General features: G+C 35.7%; 2 protein-coding genes across 3 annotated transcripts in view; one reads left to right on the top strand and one right to left on the bottom strand.

Moving 5' to 3' along the window:
- gna13b (guanine nucleotide binding protein (G protein), alpha 13b) overlaps positions 1-3,283 on the bottom strand; it is a 33,483-nt gene extending 30,200 nt beyond the window's left edge. Inside the window, exon 1 of the mRNA XM_067382217.1 lies at positions 2,943-3,283. Within this exon, the coding sequence (XP_067238318.1) occupies positions 2,943-3,225 (283 nt within the window). The 5' untranslated portion in view covers positions 3,226-3,283. The remainder of the gene's footprint in view (positions 1-2,942) is intronic.
- Positions 733-18,398, top strand: rgs9a (regulator of G protein signaling 9a). Of its 2 annotated transcripts, XM_067382214.1 has the most exons (18): positions 733-1,818; positions 5,921-6,006; positions 7,340-7,436; positions 7,919-7,969; positions 8,082-8,188; positions 8,273-8,324; positions 8,521-8,579; positions 9,519-9,595; positions 9,766-9,847; positions 9,930-9,989; positions 13,857-13,886; positions 13,994-14,055; positions 14,151-14,264; positions 14,644-14,759; positions 16,147-16,234; positions 16,329-16,467; positions 16,586-16,668; positions 17,730-18,398. In XM_067382214.1, exons 2-18 carry the CDS (start codon positions 5,941-5,943, stop codon positions 17,884-17,886), a joined length of 1,440 nt encoding a protein of 479 aa, XP_067238315.1. In that variant the 5' UTR covers positions 733-1,818; positions 5,921-5,940; the 3' UTR covers positions 17,887-18,398. The 2 variants fall into 2 exon arrangements, with proteins under 2 accessions (XP_067238315.1, XP_067238314.1); XM_067382213.1 differs by lacking the exon at positions 733-1,818 and having other exon boundaries at positions 5,307-6,006.
- The last annotated feature ends 151 nt before the right edge of the window (positions 18,399-18,549 follow it).

The following is an 18,549-nucleotide window of genomic DNA, read 5'->3' as shown; positions in this document are numbered from 1 at the left end:
TTTTTTGGTGACAAATTTTGTCCATCTTGTAAAAAAAAACAAGACAAAAGCAGTGTTAAAGGGTTAGTTCACCCAAAAATGAAAATTCTGTCATTTATTACTCACCCTCATGTTGTTTTTTCACCCGTAAGACCTTTGTTAATCTTCAGAACACAAATTAAGTTATTATTTAGTTGAAATCCAATGGCTCAGTGAGGCCTTCATAGGGAGCAATGACATTTCCTCTCTCAAGATCCATTAATGTACTAAAAACATATTTAAATCTGCTCATGTGAGTACAGTGATTCAATATTAATATTATAAAGCGACAAGAATATTTTTAAAAACAAAATAATGACTTATTTAGTGATGGCCGATTTCAAAGCACTGTTTCATGAAGCATCGGAGCACAAATGAATCAGTGTGTCGAATCATGATTCTGATCACGTGTCAAACCACCAACTGCTGAAATCACGTGACTTTGGCGCTCTGAACAGCAGATTCGATACACTGATTCATAACGCTCCGAAGCTTCATGAAGCAGTGTTTTGAAATCGGCATCACTAAATAAGTCGTTATTTTGTTTTTTTTTTTGGCGCTTTGAACCACTGAACTCACATGAACCGATTTAAATATGTTTTTAGTACATTAATGGATCTTGAGAGAGGAAATGTCATTGCTCCCTATGGAGGCCTCACTGAGCCATCAGATTTCAACAAAAATATCTTAATTTGTGTTCTGAAGATGAACAAAGGTCTTACGGGTGTGGAACGACATGAGTGCGAGTAATAAATGACAGAATTTTCATTTTTGGGTGAACTAATCCTTTAATTGATTATAAAGACCACAATCTCATTGTTAACACTTAATAAAACTTCAAAATGAATTATATCTCCATTAGTTTTTGTTTTTTTTACACTTTTAAAAACCTTATTTGTCAATGACCCATATATATTTGTAACAAAGTCAAAGTTTTTACATTTATAATAAATGCTGTTCTTTTGAACTTCTATTAATCAAACAATACTGCAAAAAAGTTTCCACAAAAATATTAAGCAGCACAACGGTTTAGTTTTCAACATTATCAAATCATATCAGAATGATTTCTGAAGGACCATGAAGAAAAATTCAGCTTTTCCGTCACAGGAACAAATTGCTATTTTTAATATATTTTAAAATGTAAAGTTATTTTAAATTGGTTTTTGATCTAACAAATGCAGCCTGGGTGTACATCAGAGGCTTCTTTCAAATACAGATTTCACCGACCCCAAACGTTTGAATGTAATAATAACGTACCCTTCATCACTGGGTACCGGCACTACTGGCTAGCCCTTCATCAGGTCGCAGGGCAGCTGCAGTGCTAAAACATGCAGGCTAACTGGTTTACATAACTAGTTGTCTTAGAGATGTGATCACTGGCCATTCCGATCTGTCAAACAGTGAGAAACCTTTCTGCTTCACACATAACATCTCTACAGACACATGAGAGTATAATGTCTCATCAATCGGGTGAAAGGAATCAAAATGCTTTGGATTGTTTAAGTGTCTCTAGTCATTATAGGGAGAAATTTCCATGTTTTCTGGAATGCCTTAGGATTAGATCCAAGCAGCCATTTGACTAAATGCTTCCTGTTTAAGTTGAGTTAGGGAAGGATATGATGTTAGCGACTGCTTCAGACGAGATCACAGCTGAACCATTTGTCACTGTGGTGCCTTTGTAAATGGTGACCGCTGTGACATATTAATCTCATACAGGAAATCTCAAAATCTTTTCACAGCAATAGGCACTGGAAATCCCCAACTGAGGCAGCCCAAACGGGGAGCCCCGCGTTATACAAGGTGGGTATAGTGATTTATCACATCCCCTTTTTTAACGACAAAAAGCATGTCAGAAGGCGGAAACCTAACATGAACTCCTGGGAAATATATATATAAAAAAGGCATGCCTAAAACTCTGAATAGCATTCACTTTTTGAGGATCATCTGACACATTTAGCTTGTTTCAAACTGTCTAAATCTCTAAGTCAGAAATAGTAAAGCTGGTTTGTTTCTACAACAGGTGTTGGTGAGCGGTTTGTGCCACTGTTTTAACCCATGTTCCCATCATGTGCTAGTCTGAGAGCTCTGGACTCCACCCATTTCAATGCCCAAAACACGTGAACTCAGACACGTCCTTTATAAGAAATATACACACACAAACACACATGTATACATTTGAAAGTCGCCTTTCATTTAAAGTTTATAAATGCCACAATGAAACCAATAAATAAGAGGCTTTGAATATGAGTTGAGTGGTGTGCCTCTGCTAGACACCAGTCTCTTTGTTATTTATGAGACGGGCTCAGCATACCAACAAACAAGAGAGCTGATTTACAATTTAAGCCGGGCTTTACATACTAGATTGATTTATTTTACATAATCCAGTTTCAGTTATGGCATTAACTCGGACAGACAAAACATTAGCACGCACGAGGCGAGGTTTCGCAGCTCCGAGATTCTGATAAAATGCCCAGAACTAAGATAATACTGGGTATAATATTTCGGAAACGAAAAAGTATGGTTCTTTTAAAGTGCCAGTGTGAAATTAAGTGAGTCGGAAGAGTCGTGCTCCTTTATGTAAGTTAGACGTTAAAACTGGAGCGCTAACGGTCGTTTCTGGTGAAATTCAAACCTCTTTTCTAGACCACGGAAATCACGAGTGAGATTGAATTCACATGTTTAATGTGACTACAAGATAGGAGACGATTTAGACAGAAACCAGGTCCTCCGCGGAGGTCTTTGTTCAGGACCGCGGCGGTGAAAAGTTGAGAGAATAACATGGGCGTTTCTCCTGGGCAGGTTACAGCGCAACTTCAGCTAACGCTACAGCTAAACCTCTCATCCCACCCGACCCCGCTTAAAGTCAACTTTAGACCCGACACGGCACTTTGCACAGGCCTGTGAATAAGAAACGCGCCTCCTACCTTTCATAACATTACTGTAAATGGTGGTTTTGAACTCTTCTTTGGCCCGCTGGTCGAAGTCCTGCCCGTGTATGATGCGCATCTGCTTGAGGAAAGTGGACTTGCCGCTCTCTCCGGCGCCGAGCAAAAGTATCTTGACTAACCGTTTCACATAGGGTTTGTCTTTCATAAGACCTCGGTCAATTTCTTTAGATTTCCTTAGTTGTTCCGCCTCGCTGCTGTTCAGAAGACAGTTTGGAAAACAAACGGATAGAAAGGACCGGGACGGCAGGAAATCCGCCATCTTTGTGCAACTTCATCGATACAGTAGGGAGTGAAACTGCGCGCGCCTGAGTGCTAGTGGCGGGCGGGGCGTCGTTACCATAACACTGGCGCGCGCGCGCAGTTCTCTGCTGCCTCTCTGATCAAAGTTTTGGGCGGGTTCGAACCAACAGGGCGAAATGTTGTACCTTATTTAAAGGATTAGTCCACTTTCAAATAAAATTTTCCTGATAATTTACTCACCTCCATGTCATCCAAGATGTTCATGTCCTTCCTTCTTCAGTCGAAAAGAAATTAAGGTTTTTGATGAAAACATTCCAGGATTATTCTCCTTATAGTGGACTTCCATGGCCTCCTAACAGTTGAAGGTCAAAATTACAGTTTCAGTGCAGCTACAAAGGGCTTTAAACGACACCAGACGAGGAATAATAGTCTTATCTAGAGAAACGATCTGACATTTTCTGAAAAAAAATGTAAATGTATTCTTTATATAAATAAATTATCGCCTTGCACGTGCTTCCGCTCTCTGTATTCTTCAAAAAGCTTACGCTGTATGTCCTACGCCTTCCCTATTCAACGTAACGAAAGCGGCGGCAGTTTCGTTTTTTTCCGTAAGTAGAATAGGGAAGGCGTAGGACATACAGCGTGAGATTTTTGAAGAATACGGAAAGCGGAAGCACGTGCAAGGCGATAATTTGTGTTTATAAAGCATATACAGTTGTATTTTTTGTAAAAAATGACCGATCGTTTTGCTAGATAAGACCCTGGTATCATTTAAAGCCCTTTGAAGCTGAACTGAAACTGTAATTTTGACTTTCAACCGTCTGGAGGCCATTGAAGTCCACTATAAGGAGACAAATCCTGGAATGTTTTCATCAAAAACCTTAATTTCTTTTCGACTGAAGAAAGAAAGACATGAACATCTTGGATGACATGGGGGTGAGTAAATTATCAGGAAAATTTAATTTGAAAGTGGACTAATCCTTTAAGGCTGCGCTCAGTACTTTTTTTTTGTTTTAAATTAAAACTTTTACATGTAGAAATTAACCCTGTAATATCTGAAATAAGTTTGTATCTCATATAAAACTATATAGAGAGGAAGAAAACACGTAATTTTTATTCAAAGGATGAAAAATGACATCTGATGCAGATGTTGTTATTTATATAGCCAAAAACTAAGATGAAATTCTGACAGCTTGTAATGTAAATAAATGAGATTTTTATAACAGTAGGCTATAGCTGACTTACATAAAATTGCATAGAATTATCATTTGTCATAGCTGGCCTATAATATGTCTTAAGATGGTGTTTAAATGCTTAGTTTTATGATCAAATCTCTGTAGTTTTAATTATGGGGGGCAAAACATAATGCAGTCAGTGGCGTAGCAAGTCTGCCCTGGGCCCATATGCAAAATATTTTAACGGGCCCCCTTGGTTGAAATCGCGTTCCCTGGGCCCACGCCGAGGGCCACCCAATCCGCTCGGGCCAATATGCACATGTATAGGCCTACCCTGCATACTCAAACGCTACACAAATGAATGCAAAGTAATACAATGATGACTGAGAGAGAGAGAACCACAAAGCCACAAACGTTCCTCAAAAGCCTGATGTGTCAGATTTGATACATTTGAACATGTTTTTTGCTTCTTGAATTATTTATAACAGCATAACATTTTTTTGTAGGAGGAGGAGCTCTCCCATCCAGGTACTTTAGACCAGGCTCAACCCTGCTTAGCTTCAGTGGGCTACAGGCTGATATAACTGTGGGCATGTACGATGTACACATGTACAATAACCTGAAGGTGGACATTTTAGAATGATACTAAAAGGCCTTTTACTTGCTAAAAATGTATAAACTATCACTCACTGTCAGAAAAAAAGGTATGATGCTTGGGCAGTACTGACTACTGACTAATATGTACCTTTAAGGTACAAATATGGACTTTTAAGGTACTAATATGGACCATTTAGGGGTAAGTAAGGTACAAAGATGTACTTTTTCAATTTTGTACCTTAGGGTACTGCCCCAGTGACAAGCACCATACCTTTTTTTCTGACAGTGACTAGATGGCACATAGCAGATTGTGTGCAACAAGTTTTTCAGCAAGGCAGGCCTTAGTTAGAATGAATCATTAAATGATACAGTAGGCCTTATAGGGCTAATGGCACTTAAATCAGCTGAATCTCATGTAAGTCAAGTGTATTGCACATTTCTGAATGTGTAAAACATGTTTCGAGAGGGAGTTCACCTGTACAATAACAATACATTGCATCTGCTTACTGTTTCTGGATGATTTCATTCAGGGGACCAATATTGCTCAGCTGAGTAATTTCTCATAAGCCTTTAATCAGGCTGTAACTGAAACGGCAATTTCTGGTAATGGAAAAACAGCGCAGATAAAATGAAATGTACATTCCCATAGGAAGCAGTGGCGAGAGAGTGTCCGTCTCTCGGTCGCCGCCTGTCGGTGTGTTTGAGCAGCGCAGCGCCCGCTGATGCTCTGATGACAGACAGATTGGAGAGACAGAAGAGAGAGCTGCGCTGTGATTGGCCACTGTCACTTTCTTATGTTTGCTGCCCGTCCCTGTTTTTCTCTTAGTGTGTGTGTGTTTGTGTGTGTGTGAGGCGTAGCAGAGACCTGCACTGTCCACTTCTCTCAGAAAATCTAAACTTAAATTCTCATTAACAACAGGAATTGTTTTCTTCTTTTAAAAGTAGTTTTCGCGGACTTCAAAATGACAATAAGATCGGACCGAGACCATGGACAACATTATCGGCCACGGATGGCCTGCCTTAAAAAGGTAAGTTCAATCTTTTAAGGCAAAGTAAGCAAATGATGATGTATTTAGTTTCTTAATGAGATCCTTTATTGAACAATTAACTAACTTTTAAAGACCTTAGTATCTATCTCTTGTATCTATTAATTCTGTTTGCTGTTGTACACATACCCTAATATATCTTTCTGATTTTCCAACACATTTTTAATTATATACATTCTATTATTTCTAAAATCCTTAATGCTATAAGATGTTGTTCTAACAGTGTCATGATTTAAATAGAAACCAAAACTCTCAGCCCGTCCATAGAATATCCCAATATTCAACTGTATTTTTATTTTATTTTATACTTGTGTCTGAAGTCTGTGTATTCTTAGCTTCTTGGAGAGATCCAATTCATTGAAGAGATTCGCTTTAAAAGAGCTTTCTGATTCAAAGCCAATTAGCCTGGAGTCATGCCACATCTGACAGCTTGCCTTAAGAACCGCATCTCTTACTCTAAGTTCAAAGGCCATGCATGTCGGTCGCCATAGTACAAGTGTGTCAAACTCAACAAAAATGTACTTTAGTTGTTAAACCTTGGTGTAGCTACCCTTGCAGAGCTCATGTAAGAGTAAAATATTCATCAAGACATTATTCACAGATAAAATAAAGTTTTTTGGGTCAACAGGCCCCTTCCCTGCTGACTTATTATGAAGAAACTATTGATTTTAAAATGTGTGAATGTATGGGTTTATACACTACAGCATATACACTCTTAAAAAGGCTTGAATGAAGAACTTTTGACATCCATGGAAGTTTTCCATTGCACAAAAGGTTCTTTATAGGAGAAAAAGATTCTTTAGATTATTAAAATGCTTCTTTTAAGAACTGTTCACTGAAAGCTTCTTTGGAGAACCAATACTGGTTCTTCTATGGCATCACTGTGAAACCTTCCTTTTGGAACAGAGTGTAGAAAACTATTAACAAATATTTTATGCCACACACTTTGGGAAAATAAACTGGCTTAATTATGCAAATACTTGAGAAAAAGATTGTTTAACTGTGTAACTTATTTTTCTCATGCCTTTGAAACCCCTGCCATTGCACAACATCTACTGGGGAAAAAAGTTACATTTATAAGGTTTTAATATTTTTACATTTCTTGTGTATGGCAATCCTTTGGTAAATGGGTCCCCACTGAAACTCATTCTGAAATGTGACTTCAAAAATTGCTGGGACTGATACTTCCTTTTCTTGAGCATTGTATTGTATCCTTTAGCTCATACTTCTATATATTAACACTTTTATATTATAAAAAAATATAATACTTTATAAAAATAAAACTTTCATATATTAAACTTCCTGAATTTCACAGGTGGAGGCCGTAGTGGTTCAGATGCAGGACCCATCGTCTGGAGTGAAGGGATCAGAACAGAAGCTAAATGTTACATCCATTCCCCATGCGTTCGCTGGTGAGTTTGTAAAGGAGTAAGAGTCCTACTGAAATTAACACTGTTCACAGATTACCATGTATTGTATACTGTACATTTCCTTTCAGTCTATATACAGACACAAGCGTTGTGCTGCCAGATCATAATCTGACGGCACTGGCTATATACAGCAGACTTCAATTGGATGAGATCTTTGCTACTTTAGGTTCCAAAGTTGCTCTTTAATCTCTGCAACTGTTGTCGACAAATCTAGCGAGCCAGGGACTTTAATTTCATCTTACATTTAACCTGAGTCTTGTAGAAATAATATTGAGATTTATAAAGCACAAATGCATGAAAATGGCTATAAATATTTTCGACTGCATTTCATCATAATTTAGTGTTGGGGACATACATTAATTTAATTTTTAAACCAGATATGGTTATTTTCATGCGCTCAACACACTTTATTGCTTTATTTGCTATTTTTAGAGTTGTCATGATAGTTTCTGCTTGTCTGACAGGTCAGGACATTGTTGCATGGATCTCCAAACATATGAACATGGACAATAATGGTAACTGTGAAAATATATTGTTTTGAATAATTAATAGTTTGGAAAAAATATCCTTTAAATGTGTTTGAGTACATTACTCTGCACAATAATGTCCTTGAATGATCTTTGGCAGAGGCTCAAGCATTTGGCACAATGTTAGTGGCCTTCGGGTACATCTACCCTCTGCAGGACCACAAAAAGCTTATCCTCAAACCAGATGGCAGTTTGTACCGCTTTCAGGTAACTGTGTTAGGAGACCATGTATCTTTAAAAATGTTTTAATGATGGTGCATAGTAATCAGGTGACCTTTTCTCTCTCTCTAGACCCCCTATTTCTGGCCTGTGCAAAAAAGGAAAGCTGAGGACACCGATTACGGTTTGTAATATTCTGGCTATTCACAAACATCTGGTTGCAAAATGTATAACACATTTTATGAAGTGCAATTTATAATTACAATTTATATTGAATCTGGGTCTGAAAAGCTGCTGACCAGAGGTCTTTCATTTACCCATTTAAAGAGACATGTTTGTATGTTACCATCCCATAATAAAAGTGTTTTCTGTTACTAAAGCAATCTATCTGGCAAAGAGAAACATCCGAAAAAAGGGAGTGCTTGATGCCTATGAACAGGTATGTAAAAATATTAATTTGATTACTACTCATTAGGGTAGTTATTATTTGGAATAATTTTAAAGTCTGCATAAAATGGATGTTGCAGTAGTCTTTTCTTCTCTGTTGTGAGAAGAATATTCTCTTTTTTCTATTATATCCGAGTGAAACAGTTTCTCAAACAAGAAAAAATGTTGGGGGCGGGACTTGATTTGGCCATTGGGAACTGATTGGATCGTTGGATGGTTGTGGTTCGCTATTGGTTGATCTCATGTGAGTGACAGGTTGACCCGCCCTTGCGCCGGTATACATGTCATCAGAGAAGAGAAGATGTTGCTAGAAGAGGAAGATTAAGTTATTTTGATTAAAGATTATGACGAGGGGCACATGCTTAAAAAACATTTCCTGTTGTTAATGAGCTTGCGGTTGAAACGAAGTCTTGCATACATCACCAGAGAGAAGTCTGTCGTTTCACTGTAACACTGAGTAATGCCATTTTGATTTAAAATTACAGGCTCAAAATTAAAAAAATAAACATATGAATGGATGAATCATTCACAATAGGCTTAATGCCGAATGTCACATGAACAAACAGGAAAACTCATTGCATCCGCTTGTTGGAAAAAGTGTTAACGGCAGTATGAACTGATGGTGATACCTGACTTTTAAGGTAATCAGCTAACCTAGTTAGTTGATTTTATTGTTGCGTTTATTCAATTTCAATATTCGAATGTTAGTGAGAATGGACATCGGTTATGCTCATCTTTGGTAGCTCATTTGAAGATGTAAAACATCCCAATATTTAAAGAGGCAATGTGACCTGTTTTACAAAATACGGTTTGTTGTGCATAACCTGCATAATATCAATAACATGCATTTAGAAAATAAATAGGGTGGAGATTTCAATTTCTTGTTGACATTAATGACATTATACAACAACATTTTTGTGTATTGTAACAGGAGGAATACAACAAACTCCACAAATGGATGAACCACAAATGGGATTTTATCGTGATGCAAGCTAAAGAGCAGTACCAGTGAGTTTCTATACTCTCCTTCTGTCTTAGAAAATGTACATGGTTACTGCTATTTCAGTGTCCATCAGCTATATTTCTGTCATGCGATTTGTCCTTTTACATCCCTTACTAAATCTTTAGTACCGTGATGTTAGTAGCACTCACGTTATTTTATTGTGTTGTTTTTCAAGGGCTGGGAAGGCGCGTCAGAAGGCAGACAGAGTTGTGTTTGACTGTCAGGAGAGAGCCTACTGGATTGTCCACAGGCCTCCAGTAAGTGGTTGACGGAAGCTGCTAGTTTAGAGTTGCTTTGAAGACACTATGATGAGGATATCTTTTCTTATTCTGTCTACAGCCGCAAACACACAGCGCTATGGATGTCCTGGATCGTCATATTGACCCTAATACAGAGGAGGTAACTGGTGAGTTTCCATGTGAGCCCTCAAAAGTCACCACGATAACTCATCCAGAGCATCAATAATGATTGATGTCACTTGATGATTCTGCTAACCATCAGCCAGGCCATTATGAACCTAAAAAATCCTGTCATCATTTACTCATATCTTTCCAAACCGGTATGACTTACTTTAATCAGTGGAACATAAAAGAAGATGTTTTGACTGTTTGGAACCAAAAGGCATTGAACCCAACTGACACCTATTCTGTGCACAAAAACAAAACAAAACATGGAGACATTTCTCAAAATATCTTATTTTATGTTCTACAGAAGAAGGAAAGTCATACAGTCTTGGAACAATATGAGGGTGAGTTGGGTGAACTATCTCTTTTAATGCTTCTGTTACTGTGGGAGGGACTCCATAGGCTCTAACTATAGAGCCGATTAGCAGTGTGTCTGTCTCAGTCCTGGGATGGCCATCTAGATTCTCTCACAATCTGCTTTACGATATAAGAGGATTTTTAACCTGCTGATCTTTCGAGGAGATCCCCTTCCTCCCACCCACCCTTTCCCCACATTGGGCGTGTTGTTGGAAATACACCAGGGCAGCTTATCATCATATTACTGTTTTGCTGATGCTGCTGCCTATGATAACTTACAAATATACAATTTATTTTAATCTCAGTATGAAACGATGAACACCCTACAAAGGGCCTGTTGGAATGTGAATAGATGATATGATATTACACTCTGATGTTCTAGGGATAGTTCACCCAAAAATGAAATCAGAGAATTTAATCACTATCATGTTGTTTCAGATTTGTATGACTTTCTTTCTTCTGGGGAACACAAATGATATTTTTGAGAATGAATTAATTAACTGTTTTTGTTGATGTAATAAAAAGTCAATAGGATCCAAAACAACACTGGACTCCATTGTCTTCCATTGTATGGAATGAAATGGAACATTGAGACATTTCCTAAAATATCTTTTATGTTTCATTTATGAAAGAAAGTCATGCAGGTTTGAAACAACATGAGGGTGAGTAAATGATGACAGAATTTACATTTGTGCGTAAACTGTCCCTTTAAAATGCGCAACGTCTTAGAATAAGTTACATTACTGTTCAAAAGTTTGGGGTCAGTATGAAAAAAAAGAATACATTTAAAGAAATCAATGCTGTTATTCAGAGGGAGTGCATTAAAATGATCCAAAGTGATGGTAAAGACATTTGTGATGTAAAAAGTGCTGTTTATTTGAACTTTCTATTCATCAAAGAATCCTGAATCTTTGAAATAAATGTATTTTATCATTCATGTATTACAGGTATTCTTTAAATATCTTGTTTTTGATTGTCAAAAATCATTATGTTCCTTTTTTCTTTCTTACTTTATAAACAAACACAGTTTTTGTATGTCTACATCAATTTTACACACCTGGGTCAAAAATGACCCGTATTCATTTCCTGTGTTATTTCAATCATGACTTAGTGTTTCTTCGCTGAATCTTTGAAAGAAACTATAATTTGTCATTTATTTATTCCAGGTATTCCTTAAATATCTTGTTTTTGATTTTCACAAATCATAGCTTTTGTATTTCTACATCAATTTTACACACATGGGTCAAAAATGACCCATATTAGAAACAAATTTTCGCAAGTAGGAACATATTTATTGCAGACAACTATTCATCCGCCACACATTTCACGTCTCAACATGGCTGCTTTTGTATATTTGATGGATGAAAGTCATATTATATTTCATAGGCTATATATTATATTTCATAATTTGTATTTTTTGTCATAAATCAATGCTACTGGTCACCTTTTACATCTATCAGTGTTCCTGAAAAGTAACCGTTTTGAACAAGGTTTCTGTCCAACAGTGAAAATATATAATAAGTGTATTTGAATTTGAATATTTGAATATTCTTGTGCTTTTGATTTTCTTTATCTAGAGTGTTAGCGGCTGGTCCTCAACAGAACTGAGGTGGATGATGATATTGCTGTAAAAAAAAAGCTGAAAGTATACTTTGCGAACAGTCAAACACAATTTAAATGTGTATGTGCAGGTTGCACATACACAGTTACAGAAATCTGGTGGAAATTATAAAAAGTTACAAAAATCTGTATGCTGATCCTCACGTACGCATAAAACATGAAGTATACTTTGGCCTTTAGAAAGATAATGACACAAACAAATGTGTCCCATGTTGTATTTGTCCAAAACTGTTACTTTTCAGGAACACTGACAGATTTAAAGGGTGACCAATTGCATTGATTTATGACAAAAAATAAAAAATTATGAAATATATAGCCTAATATATTAAATATAATAAGACTTGCATCCATCAAATATACAAAAGTAGCCTTGTTAAGATGTGAAATGTGTGGAAGATGAACAGTTGTCTGCAGTAAATATGTTTCTACTTGCAAAAATTTGCAAATACTAAATATTTCTATATGGGTCATTTTTGACCCATGTGTGTAAAATTGATGTAGAAACTGTGTTTGTTTATAAAGTAAGAAATAAAAAATAAACAATTATTTGTAGAAAATCAAAAACAAGATTTAATGAATACCTGGAATAAATAAATGACAAAATACATTTCTTTCAAAGATTCAGCAAAGAAACACTCAGTCATGATTGAAATAACATAGGAAATGAATACTGGTCATTTTTGACCGATGTGTGTAAAATTGATGTAAGCATACAAAAACTGTGTTTGTTTATAAAGTAAAAAAGAAAAAATGAACATAATGATTTTTGAAAATCAAAAACAAGATATTTAAGGAATACCTGGAATAAATGAATGATAAAATACATTTCTTTTAAAGATTCAGCAAAGAAACACTCAACCGTTATTGAAATTACATAGGAAATGAATACGGGTCATTTTTGACCCATGTTGCGCATTAGAAGGGTAGTGATACAAAAATGATTTTTATTAAAAAAGTAAGAATTAGATTAAAATGAGGATTTGTGATGATCAAAAAGAAGTGAATTGAGGAATACCTGGAATACTGAATGATGAAATTCATTTCTTGCAAAGATATAGAAAATAAAAACTTAGCCGGGTCATTTTTGACCCATGTTATGCATCAAAGGGTTAAAAGTGTTAAGCAAACTGTTTTCAACAATGATAATAATAAGAAATGTTTATTGAGCAGCAAATCATCATATTAGAATGATTTCTACAGACTCATGTGACACTGAAGACTTCACAGGAATAAATAATGCATTTTAAAATACATTAAAATAGAAAACAGTTATTTTAAATTGTAATAATATATCACAATATTACCATATTTACTGTATTTTTGATCAAATAAATGCAGCCTTGGTAAGCATAAGAGACTTCTTTCAAAAAAATCTTACCAACTCCAAACCTTTGAACAGTAGTTTCATGATCAATCATAATAATATTATTTAAACTTATAATATGTGGTGTATATAACTCTGTTTGACTGCTTTGAGAGATTAGACTGTGAATCTGTTGATGTGATTGTCTCTTTTTCTCTCTTTCCTTTCCACGCAGATTTGTACTAATACGTCTTCAGTTTTCAAGATGATTCCTATAAACACACACATACAAACGAAAGAGCACAAACTGCCCTTTCAAGCCTTGAATATCATTCATACACTCAGAAATACTGTTTGAACAAGTGTGTATGTATAGTGTGCCAATTATTCAATTAAATGAAAACTGTGGTTTTGTGTAGTTGTGCTTGTTTGTGTTTGGCAAGATACTATGTAGATATCACACATATATATCAATTGTTTTTGACAGAATAGCATGTAGCGAGTTGGTCTTGTGGTGTCTTGTCAGGATTTTTTTTTTTTTAATATGTAACAGGATGTTGTTTCTTCCTTCTTTTTTTTCAGAAAAAAACCTATGATTATTATAGAAGAATCGTAAGTGACAATGAGTCTTTACACACATTTAGAGATATTTAATTATCATTTTAAATATCATTTCTATTTAATGATATTGATTAATTGGCTCAAATTGTATTTTTTAGATCATCTACACACAACAGGCCGTCATGAGGTCAAGGGTCAAGTCTACAGTATCTCTTGGAGCGTAAGTCAAAATCACCAAAACAGAACAGTTGCTGCTAACAATTTTAGTTGGCACCTAAATGTGCTGCTTCTAAATATCTTTTTCTTCGCATTCAGCCTGGTCAAGTATATGACAACATTTAAGAATCACGACCCGTTCCTCACGCCCTGCCTCCCTAGCAATCCCTGGCAAACTGATGATGACACTTACTGGGAGCTGAACATGGCAGAGTAAGAGCTTTCTAAATTAATTAGAGTTAAATTCATTCATTTTACACTATCATTACACTATGTAACTTTTTTTGTTCAAAATTTTACAAAAGTTATATAATGAGTTAGTACATCTTAAATCCATCTTTTAAACTGTGTTTTTGTCACAATGGTACACTTATAATAAGTGTTTATATTTGGACTATTTTAGACGGCAGCCGCTGCAGAGTAGCACAGTCATATACATAAACAGAGAGAAGTAGCTCCTGCTACAGTGTTCTTCAGCAAGACGCATGCAGTTTTGTTTATTAACCACCAGAGCGCCGAAAGTTACATAGTGTACCTTTAAATCAGTGTATTATTATTCAGTGTATAAATTGGTGTATTACGTTTTTTACAGTGTTGAAGTTCCCACAAAGATGAGAGTGGAGCGCTGGTCCTTTAGCTTCTACGAGTTGCTTAATGACCCACGGGGCCGTGCAGACTTCAAGATTTTCCTGAAGAAGGAATTCAGTGGTTTGTGAATATTTAATTAATGCTTTGACTAATTGTTGGTATAAAGACAAATGTCTTTCATAATCTTTATCTATCATATCTGTCATTTACTCACCCTCATGACTTACTTTCTTCTGTGGAACACAAAAGGGACATTGCTGAATAATGTGCTAGAAATTTTTTGAATAATTTAAGTACTTTCATGTATTTTATTTCAGTTAGTTGCATTTTAAATTTTTGTTTAAAGTTTTTTAAGTTTATGTAATAGGGTTAGTTCATCCCAAATTGAAAATTCTGTCATTAAGTACTCACCTTCATGTTGTTCCAAACTTTCATTCATCTTCGGAACACAAATGAAGATCATTTTGATGACAGAATGCTGTCAGATTTCCTTCCATAGACTGCCTTTGCAACTAAAACTTTGACTCTTCAAAAAGTTCATAAAGAGATCGGAAAACGAATCCATAATTTTCTGAAGAGACTCGATTGCTTTTTATGATGAACGGATTTAATTTAGGTTTTTACTTGCATATTAGTCTCGTGTAGCCACAGCTTCAGACCGACGGCAGAAGGTCTGGACTCTATCGCAGCTTTCATTGGTCAAGGACCGTCCAAGAGGACGTTTGACTGACATGTAACACAACCAATCACAGTTCATTTTATTCGACGTCATGTAAAGTCGATGTCCCTACAGTAACAGACTGGCTTGTATCTAACAAATTATTCATTCAGGAACGTTGTGCAAGTTTACTGCAACAATGGAGCTGTGAACTTCACATACTTTTAAAAAAATCCACTGTTTACTTGATCCTGGAAAACGCTCATTGTCACAGTTGTAAACACGACGGTTTTCTTCTTCCATGAGGGGGTTTTGCATCATGGCATTTGTTTATAGGCGAACCGTTAAAGAACACGACACACACGTCTCCCGAATATCCTGTAGAATTCAACCAACCAGATGACTACTTTGAAAATCCTGAAGTATTTCCAGTTAAGTGTGCCATATGCACCAGACGGTCAGCCAACAGTCCGTGAGCGTGACGTCTGAGGCTGAGACTACTCACATTGATTGAACATTGATCAGTGATCATAAACAGAAGCTCAACCTATAACGCACAAGAACAAACCTCTTCTGGAAGCTCAAATGTGCTGCGTAACACACAAGAATGAACCTCATTGGTTACGCAGCACATCTGAGCTTCCTGAAGAGGTTTGTTCTTGTATGTGAGGGTGAGTGATTAATGACAGAATTTTCATTTTGGGGTGAACTAACCCTTCAATAGTTGCTTATTTACTTATATTCTAATTCATATGATTGTGGAACAAAATGAGGTTGAGTAAATCCATTTCCATTTTTAGGCAAACTATTTCTATTAGTAATTGAATATGTTTTTCTTTTTCACTGCAGGTGAGAATCTGGCTTTCTGGGAAGCCGCTGAGGAGTTGAGATGGGGCACAGAAGCTTCTATGTCAGAGAAAGCAGAACAAGTTTTCAAGTGAGATACTCATTATTTTTGCACATCATTGCTTTACATGTATTTTGCATGTCAGGCCTACATTTCTCAGCATCTCTTTTTTTTTTTTTTGTAGAACCTTTTTGGCCCCAGGAGCACCACGCTGGATCAATATTGATGGCAGGACAATGGGTCTTACAGTAAAAGGCCTGGAGCATCCTCACCGATACGTACTGGATGCTGCCCAGACCCACATCTTCATGCTGATGAAAAAGGTGCGATTGTATTCTTGGCTCTATTTTTGTGATGGCCATTTGTAGTAATTTGAACATTCGCAAGTATTCTTTTAAAATAAAGCTGCACACTGGACATTTCTGAACTCTTTTTATTTAGGATACCTTTTATCGCTACCTGAAGTCACCAGTTTACAAGGAAATACAGAAAAAGGCCATTTCACCAGTACCACACAATTTCTCGTAAGTTTTTTTTTGTGTACAGTACAGTCCAAAAGTTTGGAACCACTAAGATTTTTAATGTTTTTAAAAGAAGTTTCGTCTGCTCACCAAGGCTACATTTATTTAATTAAAAATACAGTAAAAACAGTAATATTGTGAAATATTATTACAATTTAAAATAACTTGTTTTCTATTTGAATATATTTTACAAAGTAATTTATTCCTGTGATGCAAAGCTGAATTTTCAGCATCGTTACTCCAGTCTTCAGTGTCACATGATCCTTCAGAAATCATTCTAATATGCTGATTTGCTGCTCAAGAAACATTTAATGTGTACAATTGTACAAAATATTTGTGTACAATATTTTTTTTCAGGATTATTTGATGAATAGAAAGTTCAAAAGAACAGTGTTTATCTGAAATCTAATCTTTTGTAACATTATAAATGTCTTTACTGCCACTTTTGATTGATTTAATGCATCCTTGCTGAATAAAAGTATTAATTTCTTTCATTTCTTTTCAAAAAAATAAAAATTCTTACTGACCCCAAACTTTTGAACGGTAGTGTATAATGCTACAGAAGCTTTGTATTTCAGATAAATGCTGTTCTTTTGAACTTTCTATTCATCAAGGAATCCTGAAAAAAAAATTTTCTTGAGCAGCAGATCAGCATATTAGAATGATTTCTGAAGGATCATGTGACACTGAAGACTGGAGTAATGATGCTGAAAATTCAGCTTTGATCACAGGAATAAATTACTTTGTCAAATATATTTAAATAGTACACAGTTATTTTAAATTGTAATAATATTTCACAATATTACTGTTTTTTTACTGTATTTTTAATTAAATAAATAAATGCTTCTTTTAAAAACATTAAAAATCTTAGTGGTTCCAAACTTTTGGACTGTACTGTATGTGTTTTCACCAATAATTCATCCTCTTCTACTAGTAAATTTTGCATCTGATTGTAGAAATTGCAATTTCTACACAACTATTCACCAGTCATTTCAGAAATATAAAACATTTGTCACCAAACCAGCAGTATTTTGCTATAAAAAGACCTGTTCTCCCCCCTTTAGTGATGCCCAGCTGCAGGAAAACACTAGGAACCGCAGGCCGAGCATCAGCCCCATCATCACCTATCAGAAGGAGCAGGAAGAGAAAGCAAAGGCAGCTGCCGCAGCTGGACCCGTAGACATTAAAAAATTGATGGCCAGCAAACTAGATCGCAAATAGAAAGAGATAAAGATATGTGCTGGAAATGCTTTAATTAATAATCTGACTAATAAAAAGAGACCCATAAAATGTTTCAAGATTTTTTTGGGGCACTCTAAATGTACATATCAATACAAAGTCTCACATAGAGCTAAACTTTGCTGTACATAGAATTGCTACCAAATATATAAAAATAACAGTAAAACATTGACAGCTGTGTACATTTCACTGCCGAATAGCTAGTTCCAATCATTTGTATTGCTACATCCAAATGATATTTTTGTAGCTGGCTAAATTCTGTAACAAAATGTCATATACTTGGGTTAAATTATACACGTGGATGACTGATGTGAAATTAGCTGCTTTTTCAGATCACATTTGTTTCCATGGAGTGATTGTTAATCCAACACAAAGACTGCATTACCTTCAATCTCTGATCACCTGTATAGCAGTTTCCCATTATAGTGTGAACATATTTTGTATGTATGCAGTAGTCATCTGTATCTCTTACTGTAAAACAATAAAAGACAGAATGTTCATTGGTGCAGTGTTGTATGGTGGTTGTAACAAAGCTTGCGGTGTTGGAGAAGCTTTTTAAATTTTTTTAATTTAAATCAATAATTACAAAAATACAGTCAAAAGCCTTTTTTATTAAAATGTCTAACCATTACTTTAATGGTAAAA

Source organism: Chanodichthys erythropterus, chromosome 3, assembly GCF_024489055.1.
Source record: "Chanodichthys erythropterus isolate Z2021 chromosome 3, ASM2448905v1, whole genome shotgun sequence".
NCBI classification, from domain to species: Eukaryota; Metazoa; Chordata; class Actinopteri; order Cypriniformes; family Xenocyprididae; genus Chanodichthys; species Chanodichthys erythropterus.
Note: the sequence above shows the minus strand (reverse complement) of the source record. Positions and strands in the feature narration are given on the sequence as shown.

What these genes read in the sequence shown, in the direction of transcription:
- rgs9a (XM_067382214.1), top strand. Translation starts at nt 5,941, where the DNA reads ATGACAATAAGATCGGACCGAGACCATGGACAACATTATCGGCCACGG. An exon ending in ATGATTATTATAGAAGAATC is followed by an intron (nt 13,887 to 13,993) that starts GTAAGTGACAAT and finishes TGTATTTTTTAG; the next exon opens with ATCATCTACACACAACAGGC. An exon ending in CCAGTACCACACAATTTCTC is followed by an intron (nt 16,669 to 17,729) that starts GTAAGTTTTTTT and finishes TCCCCCCTTTAG; the next exon opens with TGATGCCCAGCTGCAGGAAA.